Source organism: Doryrhamphus excisus, chromosome 7 (genome assembly GCF_030265055.1).
Source record: "Doryrhamphus excisus isolate RoL2022-K1 chromosome 7, RoL_Dexc_1.0, whole genome shotgun sequence".
NCBI classification, from domain to species: domain Eukaryota; kingdom Metazoa; phylum Chordata; class Actinopteri; order Syngnathiformes; family Syngnathidae; genus Doryrhamphus; species Doryrhamphus excisus.
Window position 1 is genome coordinate 2,518,074 of NC_080472.1, and position 19,706 is coordinate 2,537,779.

Below are 19,706 nucleotides of genomic sequence, written 5' to 3' on the forward strand. Positions count from 1 at the left end.
GAATCGTAAACAGATATTGCTTCCCGTCTAAATGTCCCAATCTGTCAAGATAACAGGAATTCCGGGTTAATTCGCAGATTAATTAACAGATTAAAAAAACAATACAAATTAACAATAAGAGTAATAGAGACACCCATGAAATTGTATTGTTTTTGACACAGTGCAACAAACAATGGGGTCTAATTTCATGGCGCAGCGCAAGGTGGCGCAGGGTGATGGGCGTGTCGGCGCACCATAGGGAGGAGTCCACATTTTCATCTTGGCGCAGTGACAATTTTGTGACAAAACAAGCCCGCCAAAGGTACAGAGAAAGCTCACCAGCTACGACCTTGGTCTATTCGGAGGCGCAGGCGAAGCGCAGCTTGCGTACTGGTAAATTTGGAGGTGAACAGACACACACACACATACACAAGTCTTATTGATGTCTTAAATGGCTTATTTTGAATGTGATTATGTCTGCTATATTGGGTAATGGGGGTATAAAGGTAACTATAGGGGTGTTATTTCATGTCTAGAGGGCTCTAATAATGTTAAAAACTGCATTTAGAAGGTTCCAAAAAGGTTGTAAACTATGAAAATATACAATTTTTCAAGTAGGGAATTCTGGCTTCACGAGTGGTTAGCGCGCAGGCCACACAGCTAGGATACCCGAGTTCGATTCCACCCTCGACCGAGGAAACAGACACACAATCTTGCACAAGTCTTATTGATATCTTAAATGGCTTATTTTGAATGTGATTATGTCTGCTATATTGGGTAATGGGAGTATAAAGGTAACTATAGGGGTGTTATTTAATGTCTAGAGGGCTCTAATAATGTTAAAAACGGCATTTAGAAGTTTCCAAACAGGTAGTAAACTATGAAAATATACCATTTACAAATAGGGAATTCTGGCGTCACGAGTGGTTAGCGCGCAGACCTCACAGCTAGGAGACCCGAGTTCGATTCCAACCTTGGGCATCTCTGTGTGGAGTTTGCATGTTTTCCCGGTGTATGTGTGGGTTTTCTCCCGGTACTCCGGTTTCCTCCCACATTCCAAAAACATGCTAGGTTAATTAGCGACTCCAAATTGTCCATAGGTATGAATGTGAGTGTGAATGGTGAATGAATGATAAAGAAGTGCCAGGCCGTCCAGGATTCAATGTGAAGACCATGATCAGCACCCTAGACCAGACTATTATTCTTTTGCAAACAAGGCTGCCACCCTGTGGTCAAATAAGGAACTAAATCCACTTTTTTGTCCTCATAAAGTCTAATATTTTTGGTTTATCTTGTTTATCAGGTATCCTGTACGTCTATATCACTTTTTTTTTTTTTTTAGATTTTCTGCTAGCTTTGTTTTTTATTTTTTTTTATTTGTACTACCTTTTTTTGGGGGGATGATTTTACACTACCGTTTTGTATTTTTCGTAATATGCACTCAAAAAATAAATGTTTAGCCTCAACAAAAAAAATCAACGCAACAATTTCCATTAGTCTTTCTTAGTTATGACAATTTAATTTGAAATTTGAAAAAAACAACAAACAATATTGCATTGCACGAATTAGCGTTTCCTCTTCACTCAAAGCTTATTTTAAGTAATGCTTACTGAATAATTGTTTTTAAATAAAAAAGAATAATAAGAAGAATAAAGTATTTAAGTTCGTAACTGACTTAATCATTTTATTCAAAGTAGTTTAATTTGTTGTCTACTTAATTATAATAATGCAAACAGCTTTTTAACTTAATATATATATAATTTGCTAAAATAAATAAAATTTGAGTGTCATATGTCATGCTAAATTAAGTTCATGTTCATAAAGTTAGCAACTTAGAAAGTTTATCTAAATCAATTAATTACATTTTTTACATTGCATTAATGTATTAAATCAAGTGGTGTCAACAGATACTCTGAATTACTTTTTAGAGTGTGGGTTTGTGCTACCTTTTTTGTGTTTTTAGATTATGTGCTTTTTTTTTCTCGTTCATTATCACTGAAATCTGACCAGAACTGAACTTGGACGAAGAAGAAAAAAGTTTTTTTTTTTTTTTAATTCAAAAAGAAAACATACAAACCACTGCTGTCAACTTACAGTCACAAAGAAGAGTGAGAATATTCATGTTTTTAATACAACCCTGTTTAACTTCAACTCAGACAACTTATTTTTCTCAACAAATCTTACTTAAATGGCTCAAACGGGAACTCGACTCAGTCCAAAAAAATTTAAAAAAAATAATAATAATGAGTGATCTCATCCGCCGTGACATCTAATCAAAGCTTTCCATGGCTGGTCTAATCCGAAGCGACGCAAACTCTTTGCAGTATTACAGTATAATGACATCACTATACCGTGTAGTAGAAAAAAAACTTGCATGTATGCTATGCTATGCTATGCTATGCTATGCCAGTTGAAGCATCAATATAGCAACAATGACTCCGTAGAAAGTATTAATCCTATTTGTTTTTATGTCGTTGTTTCAAGGTAACCCGCCCTGGGAAAAAGTTTGTATTGTTGCCACGACAACACACTTAATATAAGCTTGGCAATTTCAAGACTTCACTGCCCTGATGTTTTGTTTTTTTTTTAAGTATTTTTTTTTAAATAAAATAAATCAAATATTGATTAAATAAAGAAAATAACTGGGATTTTTACAGGACCGTGAACACACCGCGGGCTAGTGAGAAGCCTGTTTATGGTTTGGTCAACAGAATCCAGTTACAGCACGACCTCATGTATTGGTCAAAGAGTCTTTGTTTCCCTGGTAACTTAAAGAGAGCGAATGTTAATTTGGGATCAAAAACATTCGGGAATTCTCAGGGAATGGGAAAAAAAAAAAGTGCACACAACTAAAAATGCGATCATGTACTCTATGATTCCCGAGCCGCCGCATTCAGTAGAAGCTAACAAGCACGTCCAACAAGACCAGTGTTTCCAGTTTAGAAGAAAGCGTCCCCAGTGTGGTCCTCCTGGAAAGGGTACGTGAGTGCGGGGGGGAAGCCCTGATTCCGAGGCTGCTCGTCCAGCAGCATTAAATCCTCCACATCCTTCCCTTTGTACCTCCGCCTGGCTATCTTTACCGTCACTTTTCTTCCCTGGAACACTTTGAGCGCTTCCTTGGAAGCCATGGAACGGGCAGCGGCCTCGTCGCGCCCGTAGCCCGTCCCCATGTACACGGACTGGCAACGGATTTCGCACACGTGGCCTTCCTTCTGCGTGCGACCGGCGGGGAGTCCGGTGATGTCCTTCAGCGGCACAAAGACGCAGGTCAGCGTCTGCTTGCACGACTCCACGCAGCTTCGGAGTATTTCAAAGTGGTCCAGGTTGGGACCGAAACCCCCCGCCGAGACTAACTTCCACGCCACGGCCTTGTAGAGGCGGTTGAAGAACGGCTGGTGCTCCGCCGGAGCCTGGGGGAGAGGGCCGGTTTTCTGACTCGTGGGACGCGTGGACGCTCTCCCGGCGGGTCGACTCTCGGCCTCGTTAGGGCCGTATCGGGGTCGTTTTGCGCAGCCGTCCTCGCCGCCACCTTGGCATGACGAGATGACAGAAAGGACGGGGTCAAGCACGCGGAGAAGCGGCATTTAATGAGGAAACTGGCGTGGGCGTGTAAAAAAAAAAAAAAAAAAAATGACTCATGGTCTTTACGCTGACATTCTGCGGGGGTGGAAAATATAAAAAAGAACATCGCCTGTCAAAGAGACAAGCTACAAAGAAATTTTTTTTTAAACCGTCCAATATTTGCCATACATCCTTTTATTTGCGCGGTCAATTCATCACAATGAATTAAAACATGCTGGGTTCCCTCCCCATCATTGTCGGAGTCTCGTTGCCAGCTTAATTGTTCGGCAATGATGCCCATTTCCGCCAAAGCTCGGACAACAACCACGTTTTCGCCCATCTTTTATCCATCGCTCGCAACGTCACTTTAAGACATGGGTGCAATGTTGTGTTTTGGCAGCCCTGGAGGTGTGTACTACGTGTTCTTCTCTGATTGGTTTATTGCGTACGTGTGAGCAAATGAGGAAATGGTCCCGACAGTCAACACCGATGCCACAAGATACCACACAAAAAAAAAGATACACCACCAAAAAACGGTTGTTTTTACATGACAATAACAATATTTAATACCCTTAATGCGGAATCTCGTCAATGCTACCGTTTCACTTCCTGGTATTACTATGGGAGCGAGTGGTCGGTTTAAAAAAATTATAAATATATCTTGGGTTGCAAATGAGTTAAAATGAGAAATAAAGTTTTTTTTTTTTATTTAGTTTATTTTTGGGGGTTTCGTGCTACGTTTTCTTTCTTTCTTTTTTTTTGATTGTGAATTGATTTTGACCTGCCGTTCTTTTTTGGGTCACGGTTTTATTTTTTAAAAAGTTTTTAGATTTTGCACTACAACTTTTTTGTAGATTTTCTGCTACCTTTATTTTTTTACTTGTAGTACTTTTTTGGGAAGGATTTTTTTTTGCAGTGCCTTTAATGGTATTTTTTCGTAATTTTTGTTTGTGCTGCCTTTTTTTTTGTGTTTTTAGATTATGTGTTTTTATTTTTTTATTTTTTTTTTCATCATCACTGAAATCCAACCAGAACTGGACTTAGGACTTAAGTCGCTGTTAATGGACTACACTGCTGACGGGAATGTAAAAAAAAAAAAAAAAAAAAAAAACTTTAAATGGGAATCTACTGTATAACTTTGTTGTCAATGTTAAGATACAATAAAGTTAAATAATATATAATAAATTATTATATATAATTATTGTTGCATGTTTTCCCTGTGCATGCGTGGTTTTTTTTTCCGGGTACTCCGGTTTCCTCCCACAGTCCAAAAACATGCTAGGTTAATTAGCCACTCCAAATTGTCCATAGGTATGAATGTGAGTGTGAATGGTTGTTTGTCTATATGTGCCCATATATATGTGTCTATATATAATAATAAACTTTGACAACAAAAAAAACAGTACACTCCCATTTTGCCACCCATCAGACTAACTTGAGTGTGTTTTACCTGATGGAGAACTCCATTTTCCTTTGGCCATGACTTCGTTTCTTGTTTTATGAACCGGGGGGTCTCCAACAACGATTCCATCCCCCATTCCTTTAATCTTGTCCATGACGGCCTGCGGATAGCTTTGAGAAGAGCAAACAATAAGAGTTTATTACGGTTCTATTTTTCATTCTCATTATGATCTCAAGTTCTCTCTACCTGCAGCCCAGGAACACATGGTTGGCCCAGACCATAGACAGGGACAGCAGCCTGTCCACATTGGTGTCGGAGACGCCTGGTACTATCACTGCAGGGCATGCCTCCATGTTTCTCAGGATGAACTCTCTCCGAGCACGCCACTGTTTACTGCTCTCACAATAACCCCTGAAAGTGTCGATCCACTGGGCAACCTGCGGGTTCTGGCCCAGATACTCTTCTATGTCATTCTCTCTCCTCACCGCCGCCATTCCTGAAACAACAACAACAACAACAAAAAGTATGTACATGGAATAACTACCTTAATAGCAGCTTACTTTAACCTTTGTCAACAGTTACCGTTGTTACTATCTCGCCTTTAAAGGGGCTAACTGGGCTGGCTAGTGGCTACTTCACAATTCCACTTTAACAGGTAACGAGACACGATTAGAACGACAAGACGCGTGTGTAAATATTACAAACACAAAGTTGGCGGCCCGAATACGAAAATAAATTTAAACAACCGGAAGGTTTTCCCGTTAATTTCAACTTATTGTATCGAATTACCAAGCTCTCTCCGTTGCGAGGTGTTGCTACCAGCTACTGCATGACGGAATGATGACGTAAGATGACGAGTTCCGTTTTCTAATAAAATTAAAAAAAAAATGCAATTCCCACCGAGTAAACATATGTATATATGTCAGATGTATAGTAATATATCAGAAATTAAAAAACAATTTTTTTTCTTGGTACAAGCGTAAGCATGATTTTAAGACTCCGACTACACTAAAGCCTTCTTCGCGCCATGCTTTGGATTAGTGACGTCATAAAACTGCGACAGCATAGGCGGCAGTTCGTTTTCAATGGGTCTGTCATTACATTTACGTTAACCCTAATTAATTAAATAGCCTGAATTAAGATGATTCACGAATTATTGCTGGCTCTGAGCGGATACCCGGGGGCTATTTTCACATGCAACAAAAGAAGTGGTTTGCAGGTAAAGCTAGACGCAACCGTGATGTTTATTTGACAGTGGACATTTATGTGTATACCTTTGGTACGTAGTATGTTCGTGTTTTGACGCGTCTTGATGAATTAGGTATTTTTTAAATCAAATTATTTGATCTTTTAGGACGGGTCCCTTGATGGAAAAAGTCTGCGTTAGTTACATTCATTTTGATGAATATTAAGTCGTGTTTCTCATCCCTGTTATCCTATATTGCATTATAGCATGCATACGAAAGGAGCATTTCAGATCAGCACATTCGCCATGTTGTAAGTTGTGTTTTTTTTTCCCGTCATACAACTTTCATTTTCCCTTCAGGTGTCCCAGGACCTGCCATTCCTCCATCCCAGCGAGACTAGCGTCCTCAATCGAATCTGTAAACTGGGCTCGGACTACATACGCTTTACCGAGTTTATAGAGCAACACAGCGGCCATGTGCATCAACAAGTACGTTTCACTCAATGCAATCAATGTACATCAACAACAAATATTTTCAACTATATCTGTACACAAGGATCAACATCATTTCAGATCAACATTTGCTATAAATGTTATTGTAAATATTAGATTACTCCTCTCCACTCTAGTATTGTCACTCATGACGGAAGCTTACGAGCCTCAATCCACGAACAGATGGAATCAATCACAGCACACAACCGTGGTGTGTTCAAGGACTGTTGAACAAAGTGAAATATTGACGCTTGGGGAGAAAAAACATCATGAACATTCATTCATTCATTCATTCATTTTCTACCGCTTTTTCCTCACGAGGGTCGCGGGGGTTGCTGGAGCCTATCCCAGCTGTCTTCGGGCGTAAGGCGGGGTACACCCTGGACTGGTCGCCAGCCAATCACAGGGCACACATAGACAAACAACCATTCACACTCACATTCATACCTATGGACAATTTGGAGTAGCTAATTAACCTAGCATGTTTTTGGAATGTGGGAGGAAACCGGAGTACCCGGAGAAAACCCACGCATGCACGGGGAGAACATGCAAACTCCACACAGAGATGCCCGAGGGTGGAATTGAACCCTGGTCTCCTAGCTGTGAGGTCTGTGCGCTAACCCCTAGACCACCGTGCCGCCCATCATGAACATAAACGTGTAAAAAATTGTGAGTTTTTTTCAACAGTGTGTGCTGTATACTTAACCCGGATTACCCTGTAATATAAATTATTATTGGATTAGGGAGATTGAGATATTTTTTTTTTACTATTTTCAGAGGAAAAACATAAAAATATTACAGGACCATGAATTCTGAATCGGCTCTATTTTATTTACTTGATTGAAAATGTAATTTCAGCCGCATACAGGACTGAATTTCCTGTGAAAATAAGTGCGATTCACTGGAGGTCATCACTTTTAGCGCTGATGTTCAGTGAGTAACAATAACATGCAGTAATACGATGATGCAATTTGCATTCTTTCTCCATAGGAACATAACACAAATCAGGCCAGCCAGACGGGACTCCATGGAATTTACTTGCGTGCGTTCTGCACAGGACTGGACTCCATGCTGCAGCCTTACAGACAGGCCCTGCTGGACCTTGAACAGGAGGTACCAAAAAACACACAAACCCGCACACGCAAAGTAGAAGCAGTTTAACTTCTGTCTTTATTTTTCAGTTCCTGGGCGATCCCCACCTGACCATATCCCATGTGAATTATAAGCTCGATCAGGTAAATATTTAATACACATAAATAGATGATGTTTGTACAGTTAGAAATTATTCTGCCCACATTGTGGGAAGGGTGATATATTTAGGTGATACAACCTGCAACTGAGATTACGACACAATTACTTCTCATACACAAACAAATGTCCCTTTTCCACTTTTCTAACCTATAAATCAGGGGTCTCAAACACGCGGCCCACGGGCCAAATGTGACCCGCAGGACACTAGTTTGAGGCCCTCACCTTGATATGAAAGTTTAATGTTTGATATGGATGCTGTATGGTATCATGTACCCAGAAAAAATTATTACGTTTGATTCATGTTCATGTTAAAGGTTAAATAACTGTTAATAGTTATCCTCCCTATCCGTGTGGAAGTGGTAAGTTTTTGGCTATTTAAGTTGAAAGGAAATAACTCGAAGGCTACCGTTTAGGTCGCTAGCTCTCTAGTTTGCGAGTTAGCATGTGTCTCAAGACCCTGCAGTTGCGCAATATGTTGTAAATAAAAAAAGTCGTGTTTTGTCATGTCTACAGTGCTTTGTTAATTTTAATCTGAAAAAAAATCATTTGTCTACCCACCAACTATATGTGGTTTCTTAAGTTTTTATTATTTGCCGTTTTATTATTATTATTATATTTATTTATTACTGATTGATTAATTTTCTTTATTCTTGATTTGTTTATTTATTTTTCATCTTATTTTGTGTAGAAAAATAAAAAGTAAGATATTTGAGAACAGTGGAATGTTTTATCAGAGCTTTTATTGTAGAAAATTGACATGCTCAATCTTTAATTTGATTCAGTTTCAGTTGCTTTTTCCCTCGGTCATTGTGGTGGTGGAGACGATTAAATCCCAGAAGGTAGGTAGAGTTTTACTGAAAAATGCAGCATTTTTTTTGTGTGTGTGTGCGCGGCTTGTCTAGTATACGGTACTGTATCTGCATCTTTTAGATCCATGGCTGTCAAATCCTGGAAACGGTATACAAGCACAGCTGCGGGGGTCTTCCTCCTGTACGCATGGCCTTAGAGAAGTAAGTCATACAGTTTTTTTGCTACTTGTTTTCACACTGTTGTGTAGCGTGTAGCGTGTTCCTGCCTATATACACACTCTTGATGTTGTTATACAGTGTCAAACTTTTCAATGGCAGAATTTGCACAAATAAGTATTACAGCAGGCTCGAGGATTGAACCAGCAACCGCCAGCTTGGGAAACAAGCCATGTCACACGGGAGAAAAGGCAGAATGTTACAGTACAGGAATCCCTCATTTATTGGGGTTTATGAGTTCCAGACTCCACCGTGATAAGTGAATTTCTGTGAAATAGAATATTCTCAGCTGCACGGTGGACAAGTGGTTAGCACGCAGGCCACACAGCTAGGAGAACCCAGTTCGATTCGACTCTCGGCCATTTCAGTGTGGAGTTTGCATGTTCTCCACGTGCATGCGTGGGGTTTTCTCCGGGTACTCCGGTTTCCTCCCACATTCCAAAAACATGCTAGTTTGCTAACATGCAGGATAAGCGGTAGAAAAATAGAATATTCTCTTAGTTAATGCATAGAAAACCATATTTTAGCATTATTAGAGCCCTCTAGAGATAAAATAACACATTTTAGTCACTTTTATTACGCAACGTAGTAGATATAATCAGAAAAAATAAGCTATTTAAAACATAAATAAACTTCAATGTGTTGGAGTGGGGGAATGGACAGGAAGTGACAGGCAAATTAGCCGTGTTGTTATTATGATTATTTTTATTGCAGGTTGTTGTGAGATAAATCAAACCTGCAATAAAAGGATTTTGTTCCGTCAATCAAGTTCCGTGTGTGTTACTAGTGACGCCTAGCGAAATACTACAATACTACAATCTCTAAATGCGTTATAGTTCATGTGTGTCTTAGTTGTTTAGCCGTTTTTTATGCTTGAAAATTCTTCATTTAGGCCAGTAGTGCATAAAATTTTCTGAAATATTCATAAACCACATAGCAGTGATCATTTATTAATTCGTTTTGAATAATTATGATAACGATATTTCAAAAACAAGCATCGTTCATATCGATATAGACTGGATTTGATCTCGTGTTTCAAGATGGCGCCGCCCGAGTGCTAGCTAGTTACGACAGCTCCGTGTCTCCTTCGGCGTTTTTAGTGTTTAATAGTGTTTTATTTACTACTATCTTGTTATTTTGTGCCATACCGACCACTTAAGCAAGTGTGCAGCTATGAATGTTAATCTTATCACCTTTGTAGCTTGCCGCTCGCGCCATTTTTGACACTCGGGCGCACCTGTTAGCTTAGTTAGTGAGTAGCTGTTAGCATCCTTTCGCTAGGCGGAATTATTCGGATATACCCGCGGAAATATGGATTGGAGAGGCTGCACAGCGGGGGTGAACGTCGAAAAAGACAGTATAAAGGCCTTTAAAGACGGTATCAAGCATGTTTACCGTCCGTGGTTGTGGGGAACGTGAGATGGAGGCGCTAACGGCTAACGGCGCTAACCCGGCCGCAGAGACTACCGTGAGTGCGTCACTATTGCACTGAACTATTTTAACTTTTTCTATATTTACTTAAAAAATGAGAATATACAATTTTATTTCAGTAGCTATTTTCTCTAATACTGTTTACTCTTTAATTAAAATTTTGTAATGTATGTATGTGTGTGTATGTATATATATGTATGTGTGTGTTTATATGTATATACGTATATATACGCTTATATATACACGTGTGTGTGTATATGTGTGTGTATATATATATATATATATATATATATATATATATATACATTTTTTTTAACATTGACGTCTGTTTGTGTTTTGCAACATACTTGAGGATCCTTGCAGTGTGTCACGGTGTGATGTACAAACAACTTGCAGCATGGATGCTGCACGGATTACTTCTGGACCAAAACGAGGAGTTTTTCGTCAAACAGGGTCCCAGCGCTGGCGGAGCGGCTTCGAACCAGGAGGAGGAAGAAGAAGATCTCGGCCTGGGAGGCCTAAGTGGCAAACAGCTGCGAGAACTACAGGACCTGGTGAGAAGCACACGTGTGAATATTTCTTCTTGTTCTTCATCTCGCTCATTCTGTGCGCGGCTTTGCAGAGGCTGATCGAGGAGGAGAACATGTTGGCTCCATCTCTCCAGCAGTTCTCCCTGCGAGCAGAAATGCTGCCTTCTTATATTCCCATACGAGTGGCAGAGAAGATTCTCTTTGTTGGAGAGTCCGTTCAGATGTTTGAAAACCACAACCACAGCCCATCTAGAGCTGGTATTGTATCTCCGTGAAGCCATTTAGGAGAATAATGTCATGTTTTTTTTGTTGTGACTAAAAGCGTTCTGATGATTAATTTAGGCTCCATATTGAAGCACCAGGAGGACGCCTTTGCCGCTGAGTTGCACAGACTCAAACAACAGCCTCTCTTCAGCCTGGCCGATTTTGAGAACGTAATCGATCGCATCAGAAGCACCGTGGCAGAGGTCAGCTAGCAGCAAGGTCTTAAAACCATCCACCATGTTTACATTTACTTAAATTTGCCGATATGGTTCATCTTCAAACAGCTAAAATAATGCATAAGGATAAAAACAACCGTTCATTAATTTATTCATTTTCTACCGCTTATCCTCACGAGTGTCGAGGGGGGTGCTGGAGCCTATCCCAGCTGTTTTTTACCTAAAAATGTCATTCAATACTTCTCTACAATAGAGGAGAAATATGATCTCAGGGAAGAACTACATTTGAGGTTTTACATTTTACATGCTAGGACTACGTTATGCTAGCCATAGCATTTCAGTATGTGAATCAAACTACAAGGATGAAGAGTCTTTGAACCAGTCATGATGTGCTATATATATCACTATATTGACACGCACTATGGTACCCATTATGGCATTGGATGCTCATATCACATTGTACGTCGGTATGTGACAAAAAAATTAAACATTAAAAAAAATTTTTTTACATTATATTCATATATTATATTACATTTAATTATATTATTTAAATAAAAATTAGAACAAAAAATCAAAGTTTACCAAAAAATGACAAAAAAAATTAAACATTTTTTTTACATTATATTCATATATTATATTACATTTAATTATATTATTTAAATAAAAATTAGAACAAAAAATCAAAAAGTTTACCAAAAAATGACAAAAAAAATTAAACATAATTTTTTTACATTATATTCATATATTATATTACATTTAATTATATTATTTAAATAAAAATTAGAACAAAAAAATCAAAAAATTGACCAAAAAAACCCCAAACTATATTAGGAAAGCAGGAAGTGAACAAATGTAACAGTTACTGATTGTCAAAGTACCAGATGGAGGGGGAGGATTTACTAAGTTTTGCTTCTTCCTACTCCTTTTGGACATGTGGAACTGGGAACTGATTATGTGATGCATTCAATTGTAATCTGATGCATGTTCAAATGATTTCCATTTCAATTTCAGCATCTATGGACGCTGATGGTGGAGGAGTCTGACCTTCTCGAGCAGCTCAAGGTGAAGTCAACACTTGCTTTACGCTTCACACTACCAGATCGGGATGACGAGTGACGCCAATTCTTTTTTTTTTTTTTCGGCTTTGCGCCAGATCATCAAGGACTTCTATTTGCTGGGCCGCGGCGAGCTCTACCAGGTTTTTATCGACCTGGCGCAGCACATGCTGAAGACCCCGCCGACGGCGGTCACAGAGCATGGTAAATAATGCTTTTTATTTCTTTTTTTTTTTTTTTTTTGGACCTTCTCATGCATTGTTCAGATCAGGATATATTAATGTTAGTGTCTTTAATACACAAAATGTGTCAAAGGGGCCACCGCATCCTTCCATCTTTCTGTATGCAGCCCTTGGGGTAACAAGCGTAGCACCCCTAGTTTAAGGATACTTACTATTATACGATATTCCAATAGTATTTCTACAAGAATAGTCAATGGGGCATGCCCAGTAAAACGTAAACACCAACATCACGTGATACCGACTTCCTCCAGTTTTTCTTTCCCTTGTCGGAATAACTCCGTATTGCCAGTTTTTCCTTCGTCCAGTCTTGGAATTTAGTTTGAATCAAAACAAACTTTCCTTAGCAGTCCAGTGCCGATTGCTCACCTCCATTTTTAAAAATGGAAGAACGTCTGGAGCTGCGTGTTACGTCATATCTCAGCATTCGCTGAAAGAACGCACCCAGGAACAGGAAAAGATAAAGTTCTTAAATCTTGCTAATATTTTATAATTAAGCTCGCCGCATGTTTTATATAGATATGTATTTTCTTTTTGAATAAAAGTGGACTTGTGAATGGCGTATAGAAGGGTTTAGATTCCGTTCCACAGATGGCGCTAATGCACACCAAAGCTGCTTGCCAACCGCCAATAAACAACAGAAGAAGAAGAACATACCCTGGCAAGTTTCCGTTTGAGCGGGTACAAGATACCTCAATCGGATTTGGGAAAGGAATATTCCACCCCTGGGAATCCTGTTATATGTTCATTCGGATTGTCACTTTTCTTTGGGAATGAGGTGTATACAAAGGTTACATTTGTAATATTTGGGTCCATGTATACGTGGCTAGTGACAAATGCTCTTCATTCCCCAGATGTAAACGTGGCCTTTCAGCAAGCGGCTCATAAAGTGCTGCTGGATGATGATAATCTGCTGCCTTTACTGCACCTCACCGTCGACTACCAGGGCAAAGACAGCAAAGGTAGGCCCATCATTTGCCCCCACACTGTATCGTTGCATCGCCAAACATAGAATACCCTATACAATGTTTTTTTGTTTTTTTACTAAGACTGGTAAATAACCTGCCAAAGAAAGCTGTGAGTGCCAGCAATTTGATAAAGATGTACAAAGATGGCGTCCCCTCACAGTAAAAGTGATATGAAATGTTCATTTAATCATTTCATTCATCATTGTTTTCTAAAACTATAATCATTCATTCATTCATTTTCTACCGCTTATCCTTACGAGGGTCGCATTGGTGCTGGAGCCTATCCCAGCTGTCTTCAGGCGAGAGGCGGGGTACACCCTGGACTGGTGGCCAAGCCAATCACAGGGCACATATAGACAAACAACCATTCACACTCACATTCATACCTATGGACAATTTGGAGTCGCTAATTAACCTAGCATGTTTTTTTTTGGAATGTGGGAGGAAACCGGAGAAACATGCAAACTCCACATTGAGATGGCCGAAGGTGGAATTGAACCCGGGTCTCCTAGCTGTGAAGTCTGCACGCTAACCACTCGACACCGTGCAGCCCATGATGGGAATAATAGTTGTTTTCCCCCCAAACTCATATTGGTACTTGTTTGTATATTTCTTATTATTCATTCATTCATTTTCTACCGCTTATCCTCACGAGGGTTGCGGCGGGGTGCTGGAGCCTATCCCAGCTGTCTTCGGGCGAGAGAGAGGCGGGGTACACCCTGGACTGGTGGCCAGCCAATCACAGGGCACATATAGACAAACAACCATTCACACTCACATTCATACCTATGGACAATTTGGAGTCGCCGATTAACCTAGCATGTTTAAGAAGTTAATCATTAACTAAATAATTAATTAATTAAGAATAAAGTTAGAATTAGGAGAAATTTTAAAAATTATAAAAAAAATTTAAAAAGCAGCAGAAATAGAATAAACATTGTATTCCAACAAGAAAAAAAGAATAAATTTGAAATATCACGAGGAAAAAATAATGCCATTTTAATAGCATAGATATATATGAATATTGATGTGACCTATCACATACATTTGTCTTCCGTTTTCCTACCTTTTTTCCAGAGACGGCAGCTCCTCGAGACGGAGCCACTCCTCCCCAAGACATCTCCCCCCGTGAGATGCCCCCCACTGGCTGGGCGGCCCTCGGCCTCATCTACAAGGTTCAGTGGCCGCTGCACATCCTGTTCACTCCCGCCGTTCTGGAAAAGTCTGTAGCCGTTCTCTTCCCTCCTACTATTGTGTCTTTAAAATCGCTTTCTTGTAGTTTTGAAATCCTTTTTTTCTCCTGCGTGTCCTGGCCTAGGTACAACGTTGTGTTCAGGTACCTGCTGAGCGTGCGACGCGTGCAGTCGCAGCTGCAGCACTGCTGGGCCCTGCAAATGCAGAGGAAACATCTCAAGTCCAGCCATACGGACGCCATCAAGTGGAGGCTGCGGAACCACATGGCTTTCCTCATTGATAACCTGCAGTACTACTTACAGGTAACCGCTGCTTTTATCCGCCTTTTAATCGTTTGGTAATACGGTGGACGCCTTTCAAGTCAATATAATATAATATAAATAATATAAAACATAATATAATATGTTGGGCTGCATAGAATTTGGGTCATTTCTATTAAGAATGGGTTTGTTTATGTCAAGGGTGTCCAAATAGCGGCATGGGAGGAAATTTGCGGACCACAGCGTTTTTTTTTTATTGGTCCATGGCACATTCTAAAAATATATTTAACAAGAAAAGCAAAAAATAAATAATTGGCACTAATTTTACATGAATAAAGTCAAACTATTTATAGAAAAGGGTTTCAATGTAAATAGAAAATAATTTCATTATTTAGTTTTCTCATCATTTCACAAAAACGTTAATATTAAAACAAAAAGACAAATTAAAAAAAAAAAAAGTATTAACAATTCTAAACATAACACAAGTGGTAAATGTGTAATTTGGGAGAGATTAGGCTGTAATATGACGGGAGTAATGTCATAATTAAATAATTAAAGAACATTTACAAGACAGAAGTTGAAATAGTTAATACAAAAAACAATACTAACAAATATGGAAAAATATTGAGAGAAAACAGTTAATCTAATGAGGGAAAAGTCCTAATTTTCCTCAAATAATATTGCAATATTATGATGAGAAATAATGTCATTTTAGCAGTGGATCGTTGATATATTAAATTAAAAAAATTGTTGAAAAATTAGGTTACAAAAAAGAGATGATTAAATAAAGTTAATCATTAACTTATTAAAGAATTAATGAAGAATAAAGTTAGTTGAATTTAGTTGGAAAATAAATTCTAAAAAGCAGCAGAAATAGAATAAACATTGTATTCTAACGAGAAAAAAAAGTTGCAAAGTTACAAGAATAAACTTGAAATATCACAAGGAAAAATAATGCCATTTTAGTAGCATAGATATATATGAATATTATACAAAATATTATTTTATTATATTTATATTATACAAAAAATACATTATTTTAAGTCAAACTATGAGGCAAACTAAATCATAAAAAATGGGTAAAAAATGATATGATGGGAATAAAATAAATGCATTATGGGTATGAATCCAATCCACTTTATTTATATAGCACAGATTAGTAAAATAAAAAGTAAAAATAAAATACAATAAATAAATTAAGGTACAAATTGAATGTAATCCAAAACTAAAAGATCAAATAAGAAATAAAATAGTAAAATTGATATTAAAATATTAAAATGCAAAGCAATAAAAGCGTAAAAAATAAAACCAATTAAAATAAAAAGAAAGAACTAAAATACACAGGGCCATACGAAATAATAATACGAATAAAGTAATAATATTGGGGAAAGAAAATGTAGAAATATTTGAAAAATATTGAAATATAAACAATTTGACCTGTGTACATCTAGGCCTTTCGTTCTTCACTATGTGGCTTTGCTGGTATAAAATATCATATGAAAGCAGAAGAACGGGAATAAAAATGTACTTAAACCAAAAAAAACCATGATTACCTGTCACCCGTCCCTACCAGGTGGATGTTCTGGAGTCCCAGTTCTCTCAGCTGCTTCAACAGATCAACTCCACCAGAGACTTCGAGAGCATCAGACTGGCCCACGACCATTTCCTCAGCAACCTGCTGGCCCAGTCCTTCATCCTCCTCAAGCCGGTAGGAATCCGACTTTGCATCAAATTCATCATTCCGAGCCCGCTTCAACGTTCCCCGTTCTCCAGGTCTTCCACTGCCTCAATGAGATCCTGGAGCTCTGCCAGAGCTTCTGCTCCCTGGTGAGTCAGAGCGTGGCCTTACTGGACGAGAGGGGGACCGCCCAGCTGGACATCCTGGTCAAGGTGGCGTGGGTGGGCGGGTGGGTTTTGATTGTGAGGTGACGACTCTTCCATGTTATGACGCCGATGTGTTTGCGTTCAGGGCTTCAGGCGTCAGTCCTCGGTGTTGTTCAAAATCCTGTCGAGCGTCAGGAACCACCAGATCAACTCGGACCTGGCGCAGCTGCTTCTGCGACTGGACTACAACAAGTACTACACCCAGGCCGGAGGCACTTTGGGCAGGTAAGACGCCACCCCGCATTTGGCTATCAGAGGAGAGAGTACCACGAGCTACCCAGCATACCTTGCGGCAGGAATAGAGGGGTGTATTAGCGCCTCAATAGCAATGCAAGTCACGTTTCCGGCTATTGCTTTTTATTGTAAATACCCGCTAAGCATAGAAAACCTGTTTCACTTTCTAAATGTTTTTTTTTTTTGCATTATTAGAGCCCTCTAAACATAAAATAACACCCCTATAGTCAACTTTCCACTCCTATTATTCTGTTTAAAACACATTGCGCAATGCTCCAGGGTCTCCAGGTAGCCTCAAGTGAGCTAACCGGTTGGCCTTGAATTTATTTCCTGTAAACCTAAGCCCAAAACGTACCACTTCCACACAGAAAGGGAGTTTTTTTCCACCACTCATTTGTATAGTTGATTTAAAGCATCATTTTCTTACATTTTAGTGTTTAAGAAGACGACAAAAGGACGACGCCGTCAACTTCCTTCGATATTTGTCCCTTTTGCACAAAATTGTAAATATTAAAAGCGTGTATTAATTTGTGTCTGATAAATAAAACAATCCACAACTGAAAGAAGGCTGAAAATGTATTCATAAAAACAGATGGAATATAAAGTAACGGCATGCAACAGAACCAATCTCTTGAAGCGTGTCGGGAGTTTGCACAGGTACGTTACTATGACGACGACGATGACGGCGACGACAGCGAAGAGTAGTTGTGGCGATACTGAGGCCGGCGGTGGAAGTCCAGGCGCTCCCCACAGATGACGCTCTGGATGAGCCACTCGGGAGACACCAGCGGGATTTCCAGCGACGTCATCTTTGTCTCCAACGACGGAGGGCAGGTGCGGTCTGTCACCACCACATCGTACTTGCCGGCAGGAACGTCTGCCGATGACAAACGAGACGTTTGTTACCAAATCCCAGCGAGGATGTCGGCTGGACGTGGGATGGACGGAGGACTCTAACCTGTGCCGTCTTTGTCCGTGTGGACGTGTCGGACGGAGGACGCTCCCCCCATGGTGGCCAGCTGGGACCACAGCTCCACTGGCTTCTCAAACGCCACAAGAACCCGCAGGTCCTTAAAAGGACTACAGCGGGGATGCCTGCACAAAAATACAAGAAATCCTTGCATCAGATCACTACTGTTAAATAGCAGTAAGGGGCGCCAAATAAACTAAAACTGCCCAATGGGGAAATATGACAAAATATGAAATTACAGCAAATCTGTGAAAATGGAGAACGGTTGTGATGGCTACAAGAAAGAAATGTGGTGTTGTTTCCTTACCATTCCACGATGGCGTCGTCTGGACCCACGCCAGCAGGCAGTAAGTAGTTCCTGTAGTTGAGCAGCTTGTTGTCTTTGCAGCAATCTCTCACCCAAATGTGGGACACACACGGGACACCGCTGGCCAGGCACAGGACGTACTTCCTGGTACGGCAATGCTGGTCTGCAATCAGCAAACTCTGGTAGGCGGCCTTGCACTGAGGACCACATGGAGGCTTTAGGAATACTTCAGGGACACGGACACACACACACACTTGCGTGACACACACACACACACGGCTGCGACACACACGTGCGACACAGACACACACACACGTGCGACACACACACACACGGCTGCAACACACACACACGTGCGACACACACATGGCTGCGACACACACACACACACGTGTGACACACACACACACGGCTGCAACACACACACACGTGCGACACACACACACACACGTGCGACACACACACACACACGTGTGACACACACACACACGTGTGACACACACACACACGTGTGACACACACACACACGTGTGACACACACACACGTGTGACACACACACACACGTGTGACACACACACACACGTGTGACACACACACACACGTGTGACACACACACACACGTGTGACACACACACACGTGTGACACACACACACGTGTGACACACACACACGTGTGACACACACACACGTGTGACACACACACACGTGTGACACACACACACGTGTGACACACACACACACACACACGTGTGACACACACACACACGTGTGACACACACACACACGTGTGACACACACACACACACACACGTGTGACACACACACACGTGTGACACACACACACACGTGTGACACACACACACACACACACACGTGTGACACACACACACGTGTGACACACACACACGTGTGACACACACACACACACATACACGTGTGACACACACACACACATACACGTGTGACACACACACACACATACACGTGTGACACACACACACACATACACGTGTGACACACACACACACACATACACGTGTGACACACACACATACACGTGTGACACACACACACACACATACACGTGTGACACACACACACACATACACGTGTGACACACACACAGACACATATATACGTGTGACACACACACACACACACATACACGTGTGACACACACACACACATACACGTGTGACACACACACAGACACATATATACGTGTGACACACACACACATATACGTGTGACACACAAGCACCAGACCTGATGTCCCAATAAGAAGAAGTCGTACATG

The 19,706-nt window shown here is 40.3% G+C and overlaps 3 protein-coding genes across 10 annotated transcripts in view; 1 reads left to right on the top strand and 2 right to left on the bottom strand.

Moving 5' to 3' along the window:
- Positions 1–1,812: 1,812 nt before the first annotated feature.
- On the bottom strand, positions 1,813–5,865 carry cdkn2aip (CDKN2A interacting protein). 2 transcript variants are annotated; one of them, XM_058078769.1, is made up of 4 exons: positions 5,525–5,725; positions 5,189–5,438; positions 4,991–5,112; positions 1,813–3,508 (listed from the first exon to the last, which is right to left on the bottom strand). In XM_058078769.1, the coding sequence occupies exons 2-4, from the start codon at positions 5,434–5,436 to the stop codon at positions 2,919–2,921; spliced, it is 960 nt and encodes a 319-aa protein (XP_057934752.1). In that variant the 5' UTR covers positions 5,437–5,438; positions 5,525–5,725; the 3' UTR covers positions 1,813–2,918. The 2 variants fall into 2 exon arrangements, with proteins under 2 accessions (XP_057934752.1, XP_057934751.1); XM_058078768.1 differs by lacking the exon at positions 5,525–5,725 and adding an exon at positions 5,732–5,865 and having other exon boundaries at positions 1,815–3,508.
- Positions 5,866–5,987: 122 nt separating this feature from the next.
- Positions 5,988–17,719, top strand: tubgcp4 (tubulin gamma complex component 4). Of its 2 annotated transcripts, none has more exons than XM_058078779.1 (18): positions 5,988–6,161; positions 6,489–6,617; positions 7,611–7,733; positions 7,802–7,855; positions 8,654–8,710; positions 8,802–8,881; positions 10,680–10,881; positions 10,950–11,115; positions 11,200–11,324; positions 12,309–12,359; positions 12,451–12,556; positions 13,446–13,553; positions 14,637–14,781; positions 14,878–15,055; positions 16,587–16,721; positions 16,787–16,912; positions 16,983–17,122; positions 17,566–17,719. In XM_058078779.1, exons 1-18 carry the CDS (start codon positions 6,084–6,086, stop codon positions 17,570–17,572), a joined length of 2,010 nt encoding a protein of 669 aa, XP_057934762.1. In that variant the 5' UTR covers positions 5,988–6,083; the 3' UTR covers positions 17,573–17,719. The 2 variants fall into 2 exon arrangements, with proteins under 2 accessions (XP_057934762.1, XP_057934763.1); XM_058078780.1 differs by having other exon boundaries at positions 5,989–6,161; positions 16,787–16,903.
- Positions 16,200–19,706, bottom strand: part of tp53bp1 (tumor protein p53 binding protein, 1) — a 66,200-nt gene continuing 62,693 nt past the window's right edge. For 3 of the 6 annotated variants that reach the window (XM_058078776.1, XM_058078775.1, XM_058078773.1), the window contains 3 exons: positions 18,409–18,605; positions 18,090–18,226; positions 16,209–18,008 (listed from right to left, as the gene is read on the bottom strand). In XM_058078776.1, the coding sequence (XP_057934759.1) occupies positions 17,797–18,008; positions 18,090–18,226; positions 18,409–18,605 (546 nt within the window). In that variant the 3' untranslated portion in view covers positions 16,209–17,796. Of the gene's footprint in view, positions 18,009–18,089; positions 18,227–18,408; positions 18,606–19,706 lie in introns of all 6 variants that reach the window. The other 3 variants (XM_058078778.1, XM_058078774.1, XM_058078777.1) reach the window with 3 other exon arrangements.

Coding starts and splice junctions, on each gene's coding strand:
- cdkn2aip (XM_058078769.1), bottom strand. CDS start 5,436: ATGGCGGCGGTGAGGAGAGAGAATGACATAGAAGAGTATCTGGGCCAG. Junction 5,113..5,188: donor CATGTGTTCCTGGGCTGCAG/GTAGAGAGAACT, acceptor CTCTTCTCAAAG/CTATCCGCAGGCCGTCATGG. Junction 3,509..4,990: donor AAAATGGAGTTCTCCATCAG/GTAAAACACACT, acceptor CGTCATGCCAAG/GTGGCGGCGAGGACGGCTGC.
- tubgcp4 (XM_058078779.1), top strand. CDS start 6,084: ATGATTCACGAATTATTGCTGGCTCTGAGCGGATACCCGGGGGCTATT. Junction 12,557..13,445: donor GACGGCGGTCACAGAGCATG/GTAAATAATGCT, acceptor TTCATTCCCCAG/ATGTAAACGTGGCCTTTCAG. Junction 13,554..14,636: donor CCAGGGCAAAGACAGCAAAG/GTAGGCCCATCA, acceptor CCTTTTTTCCAG/AGACGGCAGCTCCTCGAGAC.